Source organism: Mytilus californianus, unplaced genomic scaffold (genome assembly GCF_021869535.1).
Source record: "Mytilus californianus isolate M0D057914Y unplaced genomic scaffold, xbMytCali1.0.p SCAF_2, whole genome shotgun sequence".
NCBI lineage: Eukaryota > Metazoa > Mollusca > Bivalvia > Mytilida > Mytilidae > Mytilus > Mytilus californianus.
Genome location: NW_026262668.1, coordinates 40653130 through 40678151, shown reverse-complemented (window position 1 = coordinate 40678151; position 25022 = coordinate 40653130). Strand labels below are relative to the sequence as shown.

Sequence of the window (25022 nt, the reverse complement as noted above, 5' to 3'; positions counted from 1 at the left end):
AGCCCTTTCAAATGATTTATTGTTTTTCATGTATTTGTAATTTTATCAAAGAGTACTGCTTAAGTCATAATGCATATTTGATGCAATCTTGATCTTGTTACAAAGTATGATGACATCATCTAATGGTTGAAGATGTATAGCAACTGTCATGGTGAAGAATGACAATAACTTTACTGTTCCATTGATCTTGTTGAGAAATGTTGCTTGTGATTTTAGGTACGTTTGTATGATCCTGCCACCTTAAGAGCAGAACATGTCCTTGATGCTCATAATGGAACTCTGTCAGACTTTGATCTACAAGGAAATTTATTAGTTACTTGTGGTTTCTCAGCAAGGTAAGTACACTTTGCAGTTGTTAGCAAACTTAAATCTGACAGACAAACCCTCTTTTGGGGAGATATATAAAATTCATAGATATTTCGTTTTGTTTACGTACTGGTTCCCAGATATGATCTCTATGTTTCATCTCATAGAGACATAACTTGGGAATGTTACCAGTATAAAAACATATTGTTGCGGTGAAAATTGAATTCTGAAGTAGGCACAAAGTGAAGGTAGGGGTAGTACAGAATTTTAGTACAAGTTTAACTCTAACAAGTTTGGGGCATATAAATGTTGAAAGTATGCCGCACAGCCCTATGCTTTGACCTTTGAATTAAATAGTAGTGCATATCAACTTTCCATTCTAGGATATAATTTGTTACAAAACTTCATAGTTAAAATGGCACAGTTTTAGCCACAAACATGACAAAGGGAAGTTGCATTGTCTATATTTACAGAAATGCAACCTACAAGCATTTGACTACTCTACCCTCTATATTTTTGTATTAATAATGAGGAATACGCATATGTATTATGATTAGAAGAACTATTAAGTGTACTTCATATGAATATAGGAAATAAATAAGTAATGAAATATGACAATCCCTGGATTTCTTCCATGTATTTGACAGTAAAACCCATACTTAAGATCTGTGTCCGTTTGGCTGTGAGTGATAGATGCTGGTCGGAATTGGGATGTTGAATTTAATGCATGGTGTAGGGAGAGTGTTAAGTTAAAGAACACTTAAAAGTTGCAACAATTTTTTCAAGGGTCATAGGTGACCTATTGCAAGGTCAAATTCCTGCCCCTTTCTACAGTATGTCCTCCTTTTCCAGTAACAGTAGACACTCCTGTCCTTCATCCTAGATGACCTATCTGTAAATTTGTTCTCGTCGTGTGACTATGCATGAAATACTTTTCCTATGAAGTTAATCAAACAACAATCAATCAATCGATAAAACCTGTATAAAAATCGACTTAAGATCTGTAAATAATGAAACTCTTTTGTGGAGCCGGTTTTGTTAATTAACCAATCACTCTTAAGAGACATCACAGTCTTTGACTCCGAGGCTTCAAATCATTTGTCTCCTGAAATGGGCATAGGACATTTGAGCGAATATAAAAAATACACATAGGGTCATTTGAGCACCGACATCATAGGACATTTTAGCGCCTGAATATTAACCCTTACCTGGATTTTCAAATAGGATGCATGAGCGAAATTTTCTGTGATACTTTTATATGAATTAAAAAAGAGTAAGTTTTTAAAATAATTATATTTGATTTGATTTTACACCCGAGTAATTCGAGTTAATCTCTACTTTCCAATCAATTCTACTATAATAATTCAAATTACAATCTGTGACTTACATCAAAATTCAGAGTTTGAATATTGATGCACCTCAGAATCTCCTGGACTTGCATTTGCGGTACTGCCAGCAGGAAATAACGAGGGATTTTTTTTTTGTCAGAAACATAGGATTTAAATTTCAAGCCCAAACTGACTTGTAAATAATGCCATTGCCAAGTTTTAAGTTTTATGACAGTGCTTTGTTTTTTTACAATTAAAAGATGTTTTAAACTTTGTGCATTATAAACTCCTCATTTTATCAGCTATATCATGCTCGGAATACTACTTCCACCTTCCCATGGTGAGCAGGAGTAACAGATTATATCTGGCGAACGAAGAGGTTCTCCTTCATCATTCTTAATTTTTTTTTCGCTCAAATGTCCTATGCTTATTTCTTATTTTCCCTCAAATGTCCTAAAATTTCGGTGCTCAAATGTCCTTTTCTTGGCGCTCAAACGTTCTTTTTTTAATCGCTCAAATGTCCTGCCATTTCGCTCAAATGTCCATTGCCGCTTGAAATAAGGAATAAGCACTGACCATTGTTTTCCATTATTAATCTTTGTTAAATTGACATTTTTAAAAAACTATTGCAGAATTTATGTTTGTCTCAAATAAAGAAAAAATTTTATCCTGTGCAATATCACAGTGAAAAATTCTTAAGAAAGTGAACTTCCTTGGAAGTGAACAATATAAAGATAAAAAGATGTGGGATGATTGCCAATGAGACAACTATCCACTACAGTTATAAAAGGTGGATGTAAGCAATTATAGGCAACCATACAGCCTTCAACAATGAGAAAAACCCATACTGTATGGTCGGCTATTAAAGGCCCTGACATGAAAAATATGAAACAATTCAATTGAGAAAACTAACGGCCTAATTTATTACAAAACAATTTGCGAAAAACAAATAAGATAGACATGAACAACGACAACCACTGAACTACATGCTCCTGACTTGGGACAGGCACATATAGAATGTGGTGGGGTTAAACACCAACCCTCCCCTTAAATGGCACAGCGGGTAACAGTACAACATAAGAACAAACCATAAAAATCAGTTGAAAAGGGCTTAACTCATCTGATCGATACAAAGCAGCGAATTTCTAACAAAAACACAGACTGGAAGACCCTTGCAAGAATCTATTGGGATATCCTAGGTTATCCAAAGACCTTCCTGGGACTTCCTGAGATATTTTCTTGGGATATCCCAGGACTTCTTGAAATTAAATATCAAGACTTTTCAGGATTTCATGGGAGAGTATTGGAACAGGATTTCCTGGGATATCCCAGGAAATACTGATCTTAAAAGCATCTGACCAAATGGGATTTGTCCTGAGAAGTCCCAGGGTTTTAGGACTTTTCATGACTAGTTAACCTGAAATATCCCAGGATTGTCCTGAGAAGTCCCAGGATTTTAAAACTTTTCTGGACTTGTTAACCTGGAATATCCGAAAATTGTCCTGAGAACTCCTAGAATATTTCAAGACATTTTCATGGGAAGTCCTGGGATATTTCAAGACATACCAAAAAGTCCTGAAAAAAAACAACAGTATAACACAGACTCTTATCCTTTACAAAATCTCTGAAAGACAGTATTCATTCTTTTGACTTTTTTTTTACACTGCACATTTGATGGCATTTTTAAAATCAAATTACTTGAAAACTATTTTTTTTATAGTACAGTCAACTGTTTTTTATACGACCGCAAAATATTTTGCGGTCGTATATTGGTATCATGTCGTCATCGTCAGTGTCGTCCGAATAAGCATCTATTTAGTTTCCAGACAATAACTTGTGTTTAAGTGTATGGATCTCTCTGAAATTATACACAAGTTTCTATACCACAAAGGGATGGTTAGGATCAGGCTTTGGGGTGTTATGGCTCAAACCATTTAGGAATTAGGGGCAAAAAAGGGGGAAAAACAAGGGTTTCCTGGTTAATGTACAATTAAGACAATTTAAAAGCAGTGTAAGGGAGGTAATCCAAACACAAACAATGTTTTGAATTATGTATAAAGGAATTTTGTATTGTCTTGAGGTGATAGCTGTCAATTTACTTTAAGAAGTTACTATTAAATTTATGATGATTAAGGAATATTGATTTTAGCCATGGGTATGTATGTCATTTTCTATTTTAATACTTTTATGATGTATTTAAATGGGTAATTATGGTTGCAAACTCCAATGGAAATTTGAATAGAGATTATGACCATATCTTGAGGGAAAGAATTTTCTGTTTGGAAAAAGGGTGGGGGAGGTGAAAAAAAGGGAGGAGGGGTAAAAAAGAAATTGTGGGAGGGGGGCAATTTTTTCTAATTTCAGATTTTAGAAATTAAAAAGAAAATTCTTCATATATTTTTTTTTATTGCAAAAAAGGGGGGGGGGGGGGGGTAAAAAAAATTTCTTTTAAAAAATGGGTTAAATTTTTTCTTTGTTTAGGGGGGTTGTTTGGAAAAAGGGTGGGAGAGGTGAAAAAAAGGGTGGGGGGGTATAAAGAAATTGTAGGAGGGGGACAATTTTTTCTCATTTCAGATTTCAGATTTCAGAAATTAAAAAGAAAATTTCTTCATATTTTATTTTTTTTGTAAAAAAAAAATGAGGGGGGGGGGGGGGTGGATTTTTTTATTTTTTTTTATTTTGGAGGTGAGTCAATATGCAACAGCATAGTGTATTGCACAAAATTAAAAAAAAGGGGGGGTAATTTTTTTTATTTTTGGGAGGGGGCAATTGGCAACAGCATAGTGTATTGCACAAAAGCAAAAGATTGAGTATAAATTCAAATCCTATAACCAATTCTAAGTTCTCAATGGTTTTGTTATAAAGAAATGTTGTATTCTTTTGAGGTGATTAGCTGTCAATTTATTTTTACAACTTATATTAAATGCTGATGAAGGAATTATTTTTAGATATTACTATTAAATTTTGCTGATCAAGGTTTTTCTATTTTTAGCCATGACTATGATGTCATTTTCTATTTAATACTTTTATGATGTACTTAAATGAGTTTGGTTTGGTGAAGGAATTTATTTTTAGATATTACAATTAAATTTTGCTGATCAAGGTTTTCTATTTTTAGCCATGACTATGATGTCATTTTCTATTTGATACTTTAATGATGTATTTAAATGGGTTGGGTTTATTTTTATATGCCCTTTTACAGGACGTATTATGGTATACCATTGTCCGTCTGTCCGTCCGTCCGTCCGTCTGTCCGTCCATCCGTCCGTCTGTCCGTCGTCAACATGTCGGACATTAACTCAAAAACGCTTTCAGCAGTTCTCATGAAACTTTGATGAATTGTTGATATCTATTGATGTAAGCTCCCTTTAGAATTTTTATAAATTTTAGATTTTACATTTCCGAGTTATGGGGTTTTATTTATTAAAAAAAGGGGGATTTTCCAGTTTTCAGACAATAACTCAAAAATGCTTTCAGCAATTCTTATGAAACTTTTGTAAACTCCCTTTAGAATTTTATCAATTTTATTTGTTTATAGTCTGACAACATATTTACTAAGTATTGCACAACAGCATAGTGTTTTGCACAACAGCATAGTGTTTTGCACAACAGCAAGAAATCTTTAATTGAATATAAATTCAATTCATATAACCAATTTCAAGTTCTTTGACTACATTTATTCAGAAACCTATAATATGTCAAATATTTAATTACAATCCAAATTCAGACCTGTATCAAGCTTGAATATTGTGTCCATTTTTGCCCCAACTGTTCAGGGTTGGACCTCTGCGGGCGTATCCAGCTGCACTCAGCGAAGCAGTTTATTGGACAATATCCTTAAAGTGCTTAGAGCAGTTTTCATTAAACTTTGATGACTGATTTATATCTTTTAAGATAACCTCCCTTTAGTTTTTTTATAAATTTCTGATATAACATTGAGAAGTTATTGTTTGTTTATAGTCTGACAACAGATTTACTAAGTATTGCGCAACAGCACAGTGTATTGCACAACTACAAGAAATCTTTAATTGAATTTAAATTCAATTCATATAACCAATTTCAAGTTCTTTGACTACATTTATTAAGAAACCTATAATATGTCAAATATTTAATTACAATCCAAATTCAGACCTGTCATGCCTGTATCAAGCTTGAATATTGTGTCCATTTTTGCCCCAACTGTTCAGGGTTGGACCTCTGCGGGCGTATCCAGCTGCGCCCTGCGGAGCATTTTATTTGAAGTTATATTAAATGTTGACAAAGGAATTTTATTTTTAGATATTACTATTAAATTTTGCTGATCAAGGTTTTCTAATTTTAGACTTGACTATGATGTCTTTTTCTATTTTTAGCTCACCTGGCCCAAAGGTAAAATCTTTGACCACATTTATTTTGTGTCAGAAACCTATATTATGGCAAAAATTTGATCACAATCCAAATTCAGATAGTATCAAGCTTGAATATTGTGTCCAAATTTGCCCCAACTGTTCAGGGTTTGACCACTGCGGTCGTATCAGGCTGCGCTCAGTGAAGCATTTTATTTTTATACGACCGCAAAAAAATTTTGTGGTCGTGTATTGGTATGACGTTGGCGTCGTCGTCGTCGTCGTCCGAAGACACATTGGTTTTCGCACTCTAACTTTAGTTTAAGTGAATGGATCTCTATGAAATTTTACCACAAGGTTCAATACCACAAAAGAAAGGTTGGGATTGATTTTGGGGGTTATGGTACCAACAGTTAAGGAATTAGGGGCCAAAAAGGGGCCAAAAATAAGCATTTTTGTAACTTCCAGACATAACTTGTGTGTTAGTGTATGGATCTCTGTGACATTGTACCACAAGGTTCCATATCACAAAAGGAATGCTGGGATTGATTTTGGGGGTAATTGCCTCAAAATTTTAGGAATTAGGGGCCAAAAAAGGGGCAAAAAACAAGCATTTTTCTAGTTTCATGACAATAACTTGTGTGTAAGTGTATGGATCTTTCTGAAATTGTACTACAAGGTTCCCTATCACAAAGGGAAAGCTGGAATTGAGTTTGGGGGTAATTGCCGAAACGTTTAGGAATTGGGGGCCAAAAAGGGGCCAAAAATAAGCATTTTTCTAGTTTCCAGACAATAACTTGTGTTCAAGTGTATGGATCTCTCTGAAATTGTACTGCAAGGTACCATACCACAAAGGGAAGGCTAAGATTGATGATGGGGGTAATTGCCTCAATATTTTAGGAATTAGGGGCCAGAAAGGGGCAAAAAACAAGCATTTTTCTAGTTTCAGGACAATAACTTGTGTGTAAGTGTATGGATCTTTCTGAAATTGTACTACAAGGTTCCATATCACAAAGGGAAAGCTGGGTTTGAGTTTGGGGGTAATTGCTCTAAACGTTTAGGAATTTGGGGCCAAAAAGGGGCCAAAAAGCACATTTTTCTAGTTTCCAGACAATAACTTGTGTTCAAGTTTATGGATCTCTCTGAAATTGTACTGCAAGGTACCATACCACAAAGGGAAGGCTGGGATTGAGTTTGGGGGTGATGAATCATAAGGGGGTTCAAAAAATTTGGGGTGGGGGGATTTTTTTTTTTTTCCTTTTTTTTTTCTTTTAAAATTTTCCATTTTAAGTTGGTTATTTCTGATTTATATTTAAAAGCAAATAATAATGATATGGTAGGAGATACACACCAAACAGGATGTGTAAATTATTATATAATAAATATTGTGCAATAGCAAGAAATTTTCAATTGCACAGTATTGCACAATAGCAAGAAATCTTCAATTGCACAGTATTGTGCAATAGCAAGAAATCTTCAATTGCACAGTATTGCGCAATAGCAAGAAATATCCAATAGCACAATATTGCGCAATAGCAAGAAATTGTCGATTGTACAGTATTGCGCAATAGCAAGAAATATTTAATTGCACAGTATTGTGCAAAAGAAGATACTTCGTATAAATTGCTTATTTCTTGACCAATTTCAATGGGGTTTTATTCTTGAATTCTTGGGGTTCTTTAATATGCTGAATCTAACCGTTTATTTAGTTTTTGGATTTTGGGCCCCGTTTTTAGATTGGTCCACATTGAGGTCAAAAGGGTCCAAAATTAAACTTTATTTGATTTCATCAAAAATTGAATTATTAGGGTTCTTTGATATGCTGAATCTAACCGTGAATTTAGATTCTTAATTTTTGGTTCCGTTTTCAAATTGGTCTACATTAAGGTCCAAAGGGTCCAAAATTAAACTTAGTTTGATTTTAACAAAAATTGAATTCTTAGAGTTCTTTGATATGCTGAATCTAAACATGTATTTAGATTTTTGATTATGGGCCCAGTTTTCAAGTTGGTCCAAATCGGGGTCCAAAATTAAACTTTGTTTGATTTCAACAAAAATTGAATATATGGGGTTCTTTGATATGCTGAATCTAACCATGTACTTAGATTTTTGATTTTTGGGCCCCGTTATCAACTTTGTCCACATTGAGGTCAAAAGGGTCCAAAATTAAACTTTGTTTGATTTCATCAAAAATTGAATTCTTGGGGTTCTTTGATATGCTGAATCTAACCATGTATTTAGATTTGGGATATTGGACCATAATAGGTGAATGTCCAATTTAGAATTTTTAAGTTCTTAGACCACATTCATTCTGTGTCAGAAACCTATGCTGTGTCAAATATTTAATCACAATCCAAATGCAAAGCTGTATCAAGCTTGAATGTTGTGTCCATACTTGCCCCAACTGTTCAGGGTTCGACCTCTGCGGTCGTATCAAGCTGCGCCCTGCGGAGCATTTTATTTGAAGTTATATTAAATGTTGACAAAGGAATTTTATTTTTAGATATTACTATTAAATTTTGCTGATCAAGGTTTTCTAATTTTAGACTTGACTATGATGTCTTTTTCTATTTTTAGCTCACCTGGCCCAAAGGTAAAATCTTTGACCACATTTATTTTGTGTCAGAAACCTATATTATGGCAAAAATTTGATCACAATCCAAATTCAGATAGTATCAAGCTTGAATATTGTGTCCAAATTTGCCCCAACTGTTCAGGGTTTGACCACTGCGGTCGTATCAGGCTGCGCTCAGTGAAGCATTTTTTTTTTATACGACCGCAAAAAAATTTTGTGGTCGTGTATTGGTATGACGTTGGCGTCGTCGTCGTCGTCGTCCGAAGACACATTGGTTTTCGCACTCTAACTTTAGTTTAAGTGAATGGATCTCTATGAAATTTTACCATAAGGTTCAATACCACAAAAGGAAGGTGGGGATTGATTTTGGGGGTTATGGTACCAACAGTTAAGGAATTAGGGGCCAAAAAGGGGCCAAAAATAAGCATTTTTGTAACTTCCAGACATAACTTGTGTTAGTGTATGGATCTCTCTGACATTGTACCACAAGGTTCCATATCACAAAGGGAATGCTGGGATTGATTTTGGGGGTAATTGCCTCCAAATTGTAGGAATTAGGGGCCAAAAAGGTGCAAAAAACAAGCATTTTTCTAGTTTCATGACCATAACTTGTGTGTAAGTGTATGGATCTCTCTGACAGTGTACCACAAGGTTCCATATCACAAAGGGAATGCTGGGATTGATTTTGGGGGTAATTGCCTCCAAATTTTAGGAATTAGGGGCCAAAAAGGGGCAAAAAACAAGCATTTTTCTAGTTTCATGACAATAACTTGTGTGTAAGTGTATGGATGTTTATGAATTTGTACTACAAGGTTCCATATCACAAAGGGAAAGCTGGAATTGATTTTGGGGGTAATTGCACACAACGTTAAGGAATAAGGGGCCAAAAAGGGGTAAAAAATAAGCATTTTTCTAGTTTCCAGACAATAACTTGTGTTCAAGTGAATGGATCTCTCTGAAATTGTACTGCAAGGTACCATACCACAAAGGGAAGGCTGGGATTGATTTTGGGGGTAATTCCCTAGAAATTTGAGGAATTAGGGGCCATAAAAGGGGAAAAAAAACAAGCATTTTTCTAGTTTCAAGACAATAACTTGTGTGTAAGTGTATGGATCTTTATGAAATTGTACTGCAAGGTTCCATATCACAAAGGGAAAGCTGGGTTTGAGTTTGGGGGTAATTGCCCTAAATGTTTAGGAATTTGGGGCCATAAAGGGGCCAAAAAACAAGCATTTTTCTAGTTTCCAGACAATAACTTGTGTTCAAGTGTATGGATCTCTCTGAAATTGTACACATACATATGAACCTCCCAACGGGAGTACAATAATCCCGTTTTCAGGGGTCTCCTCCAGACCTCCCGTTGAAGACAAAAAAATCCCGTGTATGAAATATTTCATGTATGAAAAATTTCAGCCCAACATATCTGGTGTAACTGACATTACCTGAAGTGATATTTTTCCTGTAAATCAATTAACATGCATAATTATATGGCTTCACTTGTCACCTTGGGTGTCAAACATACTGGTAATCAACGATTTTTACCTCAGGCTAATTGTCGTTGTGTAATAAAACTTTGTATTTAAAATGAATGTTGGGTTACTTCCCTTGATTTATCCAGTTTTAAGTTATTTTCCTTTAAATAATGTAAATTTTTAAAAGAATATAAATTAAATATAAATTGAACAAATAATCATAAAAGGATGGTAATTAAATGATTTTAAATGTCTTAGGACAAATAAAAAAATAATAATTTGAAAATTATTTGAGGGGTCTATACTTCCTTTCAAGGCTTAAATTGAAATTTATATACTAACTATGACCCATGATCACAGTTTTTTACCGACCGTGCAAGGGCTGTTATAGCCAGTGAAGGTCGTTAAAAACTTCCATTTGTTGTCACAGTTTGAAAGTGTTACTTATCATGCATTAAAAATCTACTTGCATAATAAAGATAAAAAAAAATAAAAATCTACTTTCATATAGATATAAAAGAAAGATCTACTTGCAGATAGATAAGCAAATGTTCTGACTGCAATGAATAATGGTAAAAAAGATATGACCTAAAAAATTTAAAGAACATACTAAAAAAGAAGAATGTTAGATTGAACAAGTTCAAAGTTTAAAAAGATAGAGAAAATTTATAAGTACAAGGGTACTATAAACATAATACATTCGGATGGAAAGTTGAAGAAAACACACTTTAACAGACAATTTCTACAGCACACGGTTACATTTACGACAGAATTTATGTCGATTAAAAACCTCCTGATCTGAGTCCTAATCTCCTGACCAAAATTTCCCAAACTCCTGATCTGAGTTTCACAGTCCATCACATGTTAGTGTACTGCAAGGTACCATACCACAAAGGGAAGGCTGGGATTGAGTTTGGGGGTGATGAATCATAAGGGGGTTCAAAAAATTTGGGTTTTTTTTTTTTTTTTCCTTTTTTTTCTTTAAAATTTTCCATTTTTAATTGGTTATTTCTGATTTATATATAAAAGCAAATGATAATGATATGGTTTGAATAGATAAATTAAAAATTTTTAAGTTCTTAGACCACATTCATGCTGTGTCAGAAACCTATGCTGTGTCAAATATTTAATTACAATCCAAATTCAGTGCTGTATCAAGCTTGAATGTTGTGTCCATACTTGACCAACTGTTCAGGGTTCGACCTCTGCGGTCGTATCAAGCTGCGCCCCAGCGGAGCATTTTATTTATTGTTATTGTCTTCAATTCTCTCCAATTTGCCCAAAAGCCCTCTTGACTAGTTTAAGCTGGTCACAGATCTTGGCCCTCACTATAGATTTGCAAAATATCTGAGCTGCTGAATGTCTTTAACAGTAAATCTGAAACAAGATAAAAGTTCTGGATCTAAAGTATGATACAAATATAAAATACCAAATTTCATGCATTAGTATGTCAGATTTGTTCAAGACAACATGCTTCTTTATTTATTTGAATGAATACTTACATGTATATATTTTGTGTATAAATGTACCCCAACATTAAGGACTAAACAAATTGACCTATTCATATATCATAGACTTTATTTAACAATTTTTTCTACTCAATTTCATATTTGAAAGATTAAAAATAAAAGATGCATTCCAGCAGCATTTATCTTGAAAACCACTTATTTCAGAGATATTGCTGCAAATTTGCTTGGGGTATCTTTTGTGAGTTTTCTCACAGTTCTCTGTTTTGCTTTATTTTTTTGATAAATGTTTGTTGTTTTTTTTTTTAAAGATTAATGATTTATATATAGTTAATAAAAGCATACTGATGATTTAAATAATTTTTCATTATCTATAACCATGTATTGCTAATTAGTTATTATGGTGATCAAAGTAAATCTTAGGTAAACATTCTATAGTAAAGGTCTTTTTGTGTGTGAACCCCTGAGGGTTCACGCATATATATTAATTGATGCTGTAGTCTTTCGGAATACCGGAAATGCCTACTGTCTTTTCGGAATACATCTGTTCTTTTCTATGGCCACCCGCGTAACAGGTAATGAATTGATCTAATGAATATGTATTAGCTTCCAACAGTTGCTACAGAGTAAGTGTTCATCGAGACTGATTGATATCGTACATCAATAGCTAATTAAATTAAGAGTCGCATATGTTAAGGTTTCTGAAATACTAGCTGTGTTCAAAATAACAAAATAACAAAAACGGAACTATTATTGTCACATATTATTTAACTGGTAAAATATTGGAAAAAAATACAAATTAAAACAAAAACAAATTAAAGAAAAGAAAAACAAACTGAACCTTAAAGAATCATTGAGTTGTGTAAAATGCAGATATAAGATGCTGCAACAAAATTTTTATTTTTTAATATATTTTAGCGGTATGTTGAATGACAATTCTGAAAGAATAATTAAATGTTTGGGCTTGATGTTTGTGATGTCGTATAACAGAAAAAAAGATTATGCATATGCAATTAGCAGTGGTGAAATACTAAAACAGAGTCAGAAATAAAATAACGAATGTCCATTATTGAGACTGAGTGATGATCAGTGGCGGATTCAGAGTGGGTCTAGAGGGGGTACGCCCCCCCCCCCCCCCCCTTTACTTGCACTTTTTTTTTTTAAGACTGTAAAATGATTAATCAGAAAGTTCCACAGCATAATATTTACCTACGAAAACATGTTTAACCCCACAGGCCCCAGCCCATTAATAACATTGCTGAATAATGATCCCCAGTCAGTAATCTCTAGATAGATTATAAGTCTATGGTACGGACCATTTTATTTTTCGTTGGGGGGGGGGGTCTGAGATATTTTAGAGAAAAAAAATTCTGGCCCTGATTTTTGCCTTAAAAAAAAATTCTGGCTGTACCTGGGTTGAAAACAATAATCTTGCCCACTTTTTATACGACCGCTTAAAAAATTTTTGCGTTCGTATATTGGTATGACGTTGGCGTCGTCATCGTTGTTGTCTCCAGCGTCGTCATCGTTGTTGTCTCCGGCGTCGTCCGAAGACACATTGGTTTTCGCACTCTAACTTAGTTTAAGTGAATGGATCTCTATGAAATTTTACCATAAGGTTCAATATCACAAAAGGAAGGTTGGGATTGATTTTGGGGGTTATGGTACCAACAGTTAAGGAATTAGGGGCCAAAAAGGGGACAAAAATAAGCATTTTTGTAACTTCCAGACATAACTTGTGTGTTAGTGTATGGATCTCTCCGACATTGTATCATAAGGTTCCATATCACACAGGGAATGCTGGGATTGATTTTGGGGGTAATTGCCTCAAAATATAAGGAATTAGGGGCCAAAAAAGGGGCAAAAAATTTTTACAAGCATTTTTCTAGTTTCATGACAATAACTTGTGTGTTAGTGTATGGATCTTTCTGAAATTGTACTACAAGGTTCCATATCACAAAGGGAAAGCTGGAATTGAGTTTGGGGGTAATTGCCCAAAACGTTTAGGAATAAGGGGCCAAAAAGGGGCCAAAAATAAGCATTTTTATACGTCCGTTTACGGGAAGTATTATGGTATACCGCTGACCGTCTGTCCGTCCGTCCGTCTGTCCTTCAGTCCGTCGTCAACATGTCGGACATTAATTAAAAAACGCTTTAACCAATATACATGAAACTTTGGTGAATTGTTAATATCTATTGACGTGAGCTCCCTTTCGTTTTTTATAAATTTCAGATTTACCATTTCCAAGTTTTGGGGTTTTATTCATTAAAAAAGGGGGATTTTCCAGTTTTCGAACAATTACTCAAAAACAATTGTACCAATTTGCATGAAACTTTTGTGAATTGTTCATATCTATTGAGGTGAGCTCCCTTTCGTTTTTTATAAATTTCGGATTTACCGTTTCAGAGTTTTGGGGTTTTATTCATTAAAAAAGGGGGGATTTTCCAGTTTTCAGACAATAACTCATAAAACAATTTCACCAATTTGCATGAAACTTTTGTGAATTGTTCATATCTATTGATGTGAGCTCCCTTTCGTTTTTTATAAATTTTGGATTTACCGTTTCCGAGTTTTGGGGTTTTATTCATTAAAAAACGGGGGATTTTCCAGTTTTCAGACAATAACTCAAAAACAATTTCACCAATTTGCAAGGAACTTTGGTGAATTGTTTATTTCTATAGCCATGAGATCCATTTTGATTTTTATAAATTTCAGACTATACGTTTCTAATTTATGGGGTTTTATTCATTACAAAAAGGGGGATTTTCCAGTTTTCAGACATTAACTCAAAAATGCTTGCAGCATTTTTTATGAAACTTTGGTAAATTGTTTGTATCTATTTTTGTAAGCTCCCTTTTGATTTTTATAAATTTTCGAATTTACATTTCTGAGTTATAAGATTTTTTTTGTTTATAGTCTGACAACTGATTAACTAAGTATTGCGCAACAGCACAGTGTATTGCACAACAGCAAGAAATCTATCATATAACCAATTTCAAGTTCTTTGACTACATTTATTCAGAAACCTATAATATATCAAATATTCAGATACAATCCAAATTCAGACCTGTATCAAGCTTGAATATTGTGTCCATTTTTTCCTCAACTGTTCAGGGTTGGACCTCTGCGGGATCCAGCTGCGCTCAGCGAAGCAGTTTAATCTAGTTTCCAGACAATAACTTGTGTGTTAGTGTATGGATCTCTCTGACATTGTACCACAAGGTTCCATATCACACAGGGAATGCTGGGATTGATTTTGGGGGTAATTGCATCAAAATATTAAGAATTAGGGGCTAAAAAAGGGGCAAAAAACAAGCATTTTTCTAGTTTCATGACAATAACTTGTGTGTAAGTGTATGGATCTTTCTGAAATTGTACTACAAGGTTCCATATCAAAAAGGGAAAGCTGGGTTTGAGTTTGGGGGTAATTGCCCACAACGTTTAGGAATTGGGGGCCAAAAAGGGGCCAAAAAACACATTTTTTTAGTTTCCAGACAATAACTTGTGTTCAAGTGTATGGATCTCTCTGAAATTGTACTACAAGGTACCATACCACAAAGGGAAGGCTGGGATTGAGTTTGGGGGTGATGAATCATAAGGGGGTTCAAAAAATTGGGGGTTGGATTTTTTTTTTCCTTTTTTTTCTTTTTTTCCTTTTTTTTTTCTTTTCAAATTTTCCATTTTAAGTTGGTTATTTCTGATTTATATTTAAAATCAAATAATAATGATATGGTAGGAGATACACACCAAACAGGATGTGTAAATTATTATATAATAAGTATTGTGCAATAGCAGGAAATTTTCAACTGCACAGTATTGCACAATAGCAAGAAATCTTCAATTGCACAGTATTGCGCAATAGCAAGAAATCTTCAATTGCACAGTATTGCGCAATAGCAAGAAATATCCAATAGCACAATATTGCGCAATAGCAAGAAATTGTCAATTGTACAGTATTGCGCAATAGCAAGAAATATTCAGTTGCACAGTATTGTGCAAAAGAAGATACTTCGTATAAATTGCTTATTTCTTGACCAATTTCATTTAGGTTTTTTGGCCCCTTTTTTAAATTGGTCCACATTGAGGTCAAAGGGGTCCAAAATTAAACTTTGTTTGATTTCATCAAAAATTGAATTATTGGGTTCTTTGATATGCTGAATCTAACCGTGTATTTAGATTCTTAATTTTTGGTTCCGTTTTCAAATTGGTCTACATTAAGGTCCAAAGGATCCTAAATTAAACTTAGTTTGATTTTAACAAAAATTGAATTCTTAGGGTTCTTTGATATGCTGAATCTAAACATGTATTTAGATTTTTGATTATGGGCCCAGTTTTCAAGTTGGTCCAAATCGGGGTCCAAAATTAAACTTTGTTTGATTTCAACAAAAATTGAATTCTTAGGGTTCTTTGATATGCTGAATCTAACCATGCATTTAGATTTTGGATATTGGACCATAATAGGTGAATGTCCAATTTAAAATTTTTAAGTTCTTAGACCACATTCATTCTGTGTCAGAAACCTATGCTGTGTCAAATATTTAATCACAATCCAAATTCAGAGCTGTATCAAGCTTGAATGTTGTGTCCATACTTGCCCCAACTGTTCAGGGTTCGACCTCTGCGGTCGTATCAAGCTGCGCCCTGCGGAGCATTTTATTTGCTATTAGAAAAAAAAAATTCCAACAAAATTATTTAGCATTAAATGTCAGTCAGGGGTACTACTTGTACAAGTAATCTTTATTTACTTGAAGAAGTAAAAAAAATATACTTATATAAGTTAATTATAATGTTTGAATAATCTCCCCTTAATTTCTCAAAAATTCACTTGTATAAGTAAATTTTTTTTACAATCCCACAAAAATTCTCAAGTTTTGAGATGTAAAAACATGCCTTTAATGATTTTTCCCAGGTTAGCTCATAATTTTTTATTAGAGTTCAATGTTTCATCTCATTAATTCAACAAAGAAACTGATTGAGCAAAGATCTTAAGTATTTGTGCAAGGCCTTCAAAAATTGCTCCTTGGGGGCTTGTAAATGAGCAGTGTTCTGAAGATAACAGACAAATGAGATTTTCATTGTCCATGAAATTACACTTAAATGATAAGTTAAGACACTACCTATAACCAAGTACGGCAGAAAATGATTTTCCCCGGATTATAGTACTGATTTTCCTCTATTTTGTACTGATTTTTCATGATAAATTTTACACTATAGTTTTGTTATTTAATTTAAGTAGCTTGAACTAATCAATTAGTTAAAGATCATTTATTCTGTCTGGTCAGCAGTCATTAGTAAGTGGTCATCTCTGTGGGATTGCTTTGAGTTACATCATGACCTTCCTTATTCTTTGTTTTGATGCTGTTGCAGCTGATTAGAGTAAAAAAAAATCTGTTTTAGTCTGCTTTTAGAAAACTGGGAGTATAAATTAGATTTTATTTCATGAAATTTTTTTCAAATATAATAATCTGGAAAATGCAAGTAGAAATTTGGACAAAATAAGCATTTAAATGGGGAAAAAACTAGCAATTAAACTTGAGCTTTGGTGTACAGATTGTCCCCGATCAGCTTGTGTTGATTACAGATTTTCCCTGATACCTATACAGATTGTCCCCGATTTTGAAAAAGCTAATCCTTCAAAAATAAAGCTAATATGTGGATCTTCATTACACTTTGGCATGTGCTAATAAAAATAATGGAATATATGAAAAATTTGCCTGCAAACCTGTAATTAAAATTGAATTAGAGATTTTTTTGTTCATTGGTATTTCATTGGTTGGTTCAGAAACTTTAAACAGGTTTCTTCTTGCTAGGGGTTCATAACTTATAATGTACTGTTTGTATATTTCTGGATTCATAGTTTGGTGAATTTGATAAATTGTCTGAAATGGTTGGAGATTGGGATGATTTGTCTTTTTTGATAATCTTTTGTGGTGTATTTGTTGATAAGTTACAAATTATAATTTTTTCATCTTGTATTTTAATATAATTTTTTCCTTCTCTGTCAAGAAGTTCTGGAATGAATGCATGGTATGTTAACTTTCACCACCCTCTTCAAGTCTTCTCCAAATAACAAGTTTTTCAGATGGATGTGTCTTCTGATGGTGAGCTACTATTTCTTCAAAGATGACATTTTTAGAAAGCTATTAAAGCTATGTTGATATTTTCTTGCAATTAACAGTTAAAAATAAAACTTAGAATGAACCTTTTTCCTTATGATACTACATGTTCTATAAGAGAAAATCGGGGAAAATCTGTAATTAACTTCATCTTTTCTGGGACAATCTGTACACTGATAGTGGACAATCAGTACACTGCATCAGAAATTGAAATCATATTTTTTTTTAGTATTTTCCTAATCTTCTTAAAAAAGTACTTCCAGCTCTAAGTTTACTTAATTTGCACATTTGAATAAGTATTCTATAATTAGAGAAATACCATTTAGATATTTGAATAATATAAGAAAATCACTTCCCATGACTTCCTTGCTTCGGAAAAGTTTGTATTTTTAGGATTGGTCATCAAAATCCATATTGCCCATGGGAGGTCAATGATAAAAATGTATGAATGAAAAGGAAGGTTGCATAATTATTGACACAGATTTTCTTTAATTCATATATAGTTACCCTTTTGATGTTCTCTACATAGGAAAATCGGGAAAAATCAGTAATCAATCGGGGAAAATCAGTACTGTAATCAGGGGAAAATCACTTTCTGCCGTACTCGGTTACAGGCAGTGTAAGACATCTGCAAAGGACAGACAATTTAAAATTCTATTAGAGCAAAGAAGTCCTAAGAGTTCAAGAAAAGAAGATAGGATGACTTTTTCACTTATATAAGTAAACAAGTTGCTTTCTTTAAAAAAAGAAAAGCAATACGTGAACCTAAGACAGCTGACTGGTCATCAAAAGATTGTTGCTGAATTTTTGTTTGCTTTTGAATTGAAATAATTGACTGTGAATAGAAGGAGATAATGATGAAGTTAAACTACCTTTATTAAAAATATGTAATAGTGTGTACATTCTTGCACAAGTCAGTTGAAAGCAATGTTGGATAGGTGTGAATAGAAAAATGTATATACAGCTATTTGAATATACATTTTAAAGCTCGACTATTTCATTTATTACTTTGGATTGTACATCATTTTTTTATAATCCTATTGCAAATCCCAGTTTCTACAAACCGGATGTATAATGCAAATTGCACAAACCAATCGCAATATAAATTAAAGCACTCAGTTTGCTTTATAATCTGGATGCATTTATTTTATCTATCACATCTTTATATTTTGTTTCCTGCATGGATGCCTTCATATTCTCAACTCTTTATTGAAGTTGTCTGTACTCATGGTAGATGTTGTACAGATAAATTTAAAGTCCAAATTCCATGTGAAGTGAAACCCTGTGGCATGCAACTTATAAGAAGGCTTTGTATATTTTTCTTGAGAGTAACACACCAGCTTCATTTGGACCTCTTATATAGAGACTTATTTTGGTCTCATAAAACATCTCAAATTTTAAGGATTTCCTGATTTTACTTAAATCAATCCAAATATTTTACAGGGAAACTTGGTTTTGAAGAATATCTTATTTTCAGAAGTTTTATGAATACCTGAACATACTCTCAAAAGAGCCAATTTATATAAAAAGACATGTAGATATAAAAAAATACCAGGATTAACATGTTGTACGCCAGACGTGAGTTAAGTCTACAAAGAATCATCAGTGACACTCGAATAAAAATAGTTAAAAAGGCCAAATAAAGTACGAAGTTAAGTAATCTATTCCTTGGGTAGAAAATCCTTGGCATTTCGAAAAATGTCAAAGTTTATAAAAGGACAGTGACTCGAAAAAGAAAACAAAAGAGAAACAGCTAGAGGTCAGAATACCGTAAGAAATGATGACCGTGCTTGAAAGTCACATAGCAAGCTCCTGAATTTAGAAAAGAAAAGTTAAAATTCGCATTCACGAGTGAAATTAATATTTATGCATGAACGTGGTATTTTTGCGCAAGAAATAGTAAATAGAAAGCATACACACTGATACTCTAGATAAGAATACGCATTTGCGTCATCACATATATTAATCTAATAGTTGAATTCGGATGTCAAACTACCTACCTCAAGTGTTTTGACTCCGCATTCATTGACATTTTATCCGGAATTTTTGTGAACGCAAACCGATAGTGTTTGTGTGAACAGGGTGATGTATAATGTGAATGAATCAAGACGTGTAGGATAGCTGACCAACACAATGAATACAATTTTCAAAACCGTACCGTAGTACAAATATTTAGATGCTATAAGGTTGAACTGATAAAATAAAAAAAAAATAAAAAAAAAATAATTTACATTATGATAGTAATTAAATTTTGTTATGATTATTGTAAAATATTAATTACGTTTTTTGTAAGATGTTAAAATCCTTGTGAATTGAAACCATGCAAGTATTTTTTCATTCACGACCGTTTAAAATTTAGATATTTAGCTAACTTTGGGTACGCATCCCTGCTCATTGGTGCTCATACGTTACATATAATTTTCATAAATGTAATGACTGATTAAACCTGTGAGACATAATGCACGTATACATTACAATTTTAATTACATTCTATAATTATTAGGAATAAATTCAGTCTCAGTTTTACCTTAACAATGAATATTCTCTTAGTCTGGTAGTATCTATTAATGAAATTAAATATTTTTTTACAAAAAAATCCTTTTGTTTGATTATCTTTCTGCTTTCCGACCCACTGTGTTTCCGACCTTAGATAAATATTTTTAACAGAAATATCGTTTTCTTAATTTTCTTCATTCATTCCGACATTTTCTCATGCTATGATTGAAATACTAAATATCAAATGATAAACGTTCAGAAATAATCAGTTTATTCTGAGTCATTGTATATCAATAAACTATTCCCAGGTTTATTAAATACAACACACACAACGCGTAGAGGGACCGTCTCAAAGCATGAATTATATAATTGCATTATCATTTTACTTGATATTTAATAAACATTCACATTATTAAAAACATATATGTTTTGTCAAAAGGCAAATAGGTTCTAACATATAAAAGATTTTTAGAATGCAACCGAGTCTTTATTGTTTTACTTTCAAATCTACAAATTAACCGTTTGTCGGATTGTGGAAATATACAATGTCACATTGTAGCCTATCCATAGAGGGACCGTATCAAAGACATAAATAACTTCCTATATAAATGATGGAAAATTTTTCTCAAGACGTTCCGAGAATCGTGATTCCCAGGATACGGAGTGGCCCATGGACACTTCCAAAACTCGCTAATATATAAGCCTGAACCCCTCAGGGGGTTCACAAAAAAAAAAATTAATGTCTAAGGGACATAACTAAGCCAATTTTTTTTTACTTATACAAGTAAATAAAATACACTTGTATAAGTATCCTACAAATTTACTTATATAAGTATATTAATATTACTTCTTCAAGTAAATAAAAATTACTTGTACAAGTAGTATCCCTGACTGAATGTATAAAAAACGGGTGTAATTTTTTTTTTTTGGTTCACATGTAAATCCCAGGCCACCCTCAGAAAATCAAATGGTCCATGCCTTAACTCTTGTTGCATGGTATTTGAAATACTATTCTTGTGTTTCTTAATGTTTTTAAAAGGAGTTTAGACTAAAGAGAGGGATGTGACCGGAATGTCTATTCGCCGAACTGGTATACTGAGTACTTTTTTCAAGGACCGACTCCATTTCTCGACCGTCATTCACAACTTCATTGTCATTTCAGACTCATTCGTAGCCTTTGGTTGATTTGGAACCACTCACTTCCCTTGTTGGGTGAAACATTTCAACCATACATTTAGATAAAAATTGCTTTTTTGTCTTCGTGTCGGTGGTATTGTAAATTTCATTGAATGGCCGTATATCTTGTTTACAACAAGAAATCTTAAATTGGGGAGAATACGGCATCAAAAATGTCCAATCCTTACACTTTAACTATAAAATATACACGCCCCATGTCAGGAACCGTTAAATTAGTGCATTTTACACTTATTTTATGTTTTTTAACCAAAAAAAGGTCAAAAAAAATTTTCGCCTCACTCCGCACGCCGAAAGATTCTATTCTTCGCCCCCCCCTTTCAAAAATCCTGGATCCGCCCCTGATGATAGATACAGTCAGAGATAAGATAATGAATTTTTATTTATAGTAATTAAGGCTCTACATTTTTATCAAACTTAAACATAAATAAGGAAACAAAAGCAATAATTATAATAAATGACAACGCTATGAAATCAGGTAGTTAGTTATCTCGTATGAGTTGTTTAAAGTTGTCATTTCGGGGCCTTTTATAGCTTACTTTGCGGTATGGGTTTTGCTCATTGTTGAAGGCGACATATAGCTTTAACTTCTACGTCACTTGGTCTCTAGTGGAGAGTTGTCTCATTGGCAAACATACTACATCTTCCTTTTTTATGCCCCTGCCGTAGCGGTGGGGGCATTAAGTTTTACCCTTGTCCATCTGTACGTACGTACGTACGTCCTTCTGTACGTCCCAAAATTGGTTTCCGTTCTCTTAGTGTGCCTCTACCAAATGTTATGAAACTTATACACAATGCTTATTACCACAAAACACATATCAAGTGTGAATTTTGGTGGCGTCACTTTAACTGTTCTAGAGTTATGCCCCTTTATAAATGGAAAAATTGCAAAATTTTTAGTTTTCGTTCTCTAACTTAAGTTTGCCTCAACCAAATGTTATGAAACTTATACACAATGCTTATTACCACAAAACACAGATCAAGTTTGAATTTTGGTGGAGTCACTTTAACCGTTCTAGAGTTATACCCCTTTATAAATGGAAAAATTGCTAATTTTTATTTTCTTGTAAATATCAAGTAATTTATATTAAAATTGGAGTTATCTTCCTTTGTCCATGATTATAGTTGAATCAACTACAATCAATGCTTTATACAATGCAATGTTTAATTTTGACTTCCACTGATAGAACACAGATCAAGTTGAATTTGGGTAGTGTCACTTTAACCATTATTGAGTTATGCCCTTTATAAATCGAAAGATTGCAAAATTTTTAGTTTCCATTCTGTAACTTAAGTTTGCCCCAACCAAACATTATGAAACCTATACACAGTATTCATTAACATAAAACTAAGATCAAGTACAAATTTTTGTTTCTGTTTTCTTACTTTAGTTTGCCTCAACCAAATGTTATGAAACTTATACACAATGCTTATTACTACATAATACAGATTAAGTACAAAATAAGGTGGCGACACTTTTACCATTCTTGAGTTATGTCCCTTTATAAACATAAAAATTGCTGAATTTTTTAGTTTGTTTCAACCAAATGTTATAAAACTTATACACAACCGTTCTAGATCTAGAGTTATGCGTGTTTACAAATAGAAAAATTGCTGAATTTTTAGTTTCTGTTCTCTACTTAAGTTAGCCTAAACCAAATGTTATGAGACTTACACACAATGCTTATTACCACAAAACTCAGATCAAGTTCAAATTTGGGTAGCGTCACTTTTACCGTTCTTCAGTTATGTCCCTTTCTAACTATATGATATGCAAGCAGGGGCATCATCTGTGTCCACATGTTGACACTATCCACATTTATTTACTTAAAGAAACCATACTTAATCTTATTTAAAAATACAAGTTAACTCTAGAAATTACGACGAAAATTATAGGCACCTTTTATGTGCGTTAAATGCAGAAATTACACGTCACATCGAAACAGTTCATAAAATTAATGAGTTTGAGTCCTTAAAATAATTCTAAAGATATGAAAAGATTTACAGACACTGAGTGATTTTCTTTGGAGTTGAGGCGATAACTCACTATTTATCTAAAACTTATGGTCAATGAAATAAAACAATCTAAGGTTTGATATATTCCTCAGTGTTTGGCATTGAAAACAATCATAAATTACTACCGTTATGTGGTTTGCAAGGATAGATTAGCAATTGTCCAAAGACTTAAAATAACAGGAAGATGAGTATTATCTATTCATGATTCTTTTATGAAATAAGAGATGGGTATGTTAATTTTCTTTAGAAAAATGTGTGTCGACTTCCCTCTCCAAAACATAAAGTTATAAATGGCAAAGTGAATTCTTTTGTTTCCGGTATGTGAAACAACCCACCTCCCCCTCAAAATAGAATAAGATTAAAAGTTGAAGCAGCTGGTGCACAACTTCATGTCCCACCTAAAGAAGAATCAGTGCAAATTTTGGGGAATTCTGTCAATTTGTTTTCAAGGAGTCGAGCCAATATGTAGTCATAAGCGAATTTAGAGGGTCTAGTTGACAGAGGTCTAGAGCGTGTTTGGCGACAACTTAGTAAAAAATTATTTTTCTTAAAATCAATTTCCGTATAAAACGAAATGTTTGAGCAAACTGATTCAAGTATAAAGTTGAGGTTTCAAATTGTTTCTACTCTAAAAGTCTGTTTTGAGTTTGTTGCCTGGGGTATAAACAAATTGAGATCAAGCATATCATGAATATGATAGCCAATGACCAAACCATATAAACCAGTGTAATTGATTTTTCAAGACGGTCTTAGTTTGGAATAATCAATTAACAAATACGAATATAGCTTAGGGTTTTGAACTATTTTCAAACTGGCTACAAACAAATAATCATGATTCATTTCATAAACTTCTTCAAAACAAAGACTGTTTTCACATTTACATTTCGACTTTAACCAGGAAGCTACCTCTAATTTCCAAAATAGCACCTCAGAATGGAACAAACAGTGGTTGCCTCTTATTTAGCATGTTGTACAATCTAATCTAAATATAGAGATGTGTTTTCGTTATCCTCGTATGCTTATATGTACGAGCACGTGAGTTGAGATAGATCTGAATTTTAATCAGATTGCATGTTGTAATGCTATCTATCGGAAGAGAGACGGATGGGAGAGAGAGAGAAATTATTTCTTTAACAAGAAAATTATACCCCACATAAAAAAGCAGCTTCATTAAGAACCCATATCAGTTTTTCTACATTTTATATTAAAAAAGGTAAAATTATGATTCTTTATGTACCAATTATCTGATCGTTCATGCCAAACAGGCATTTAGGTTCACGATTGCATTTCTTTTTTTAAAGAAAGCAACTTGTCTTTACTCTTATTGTCATGCATGTCATATGCACACATTCAAAATGGTGGAATCTAATTCATTTGTACTTACCAAAAGATATGATCAAAAACGCATGTAAACATCAATGCCCCTTAAAATTAAACAGTCATGTCATCAGAAGAATACATCTGCACTATTAATATAATATCAAAATATAGAACTGTTTGGAACTATTTCATCTGCATCCATTTAATTTTGTTCAGGATAGAAGATATCTTTGCGTGTTGTCTGCATGTCCATTGCAAGTTCAAATTCTAAATGTGTTGGGGGTTGTTTAAGGAAGTCTGATTTCTATTTTCTTTGAAATGTGCCCCGAATGAATGCTGTTAATGACCTATAGGCTATATCTTGAATATTTGATATATATTACAATAAAAAATTATCCATTTATTGT

The 25022-nt window shown here is 33.1% G+C and overlaps 1 protein-coding gene across 1 annotated transcript in view; it reads left to right on the top strand.

Annotated features, from left to right (window-relative positions):
- The window catches only part of LOC127727935 (PAN2-PAN3 deadenylation complex catalytic subunit PAN2-like), a 399078-nt gene that overhangs the window by 96469 nt on the left and 277587 nt on the right, over positions 1 to 25022 (top strand). The window contains exon 7 of the mRNA XM_052235095.1: positions 217 to 335. Within this exon, the coding sequence (XP_052091055.1) occupies positions 217 to 335 (119 nt within the window). The remainder of the gene's footprint in view (positions 1 to 216; positions 336 to 25022) is intronic.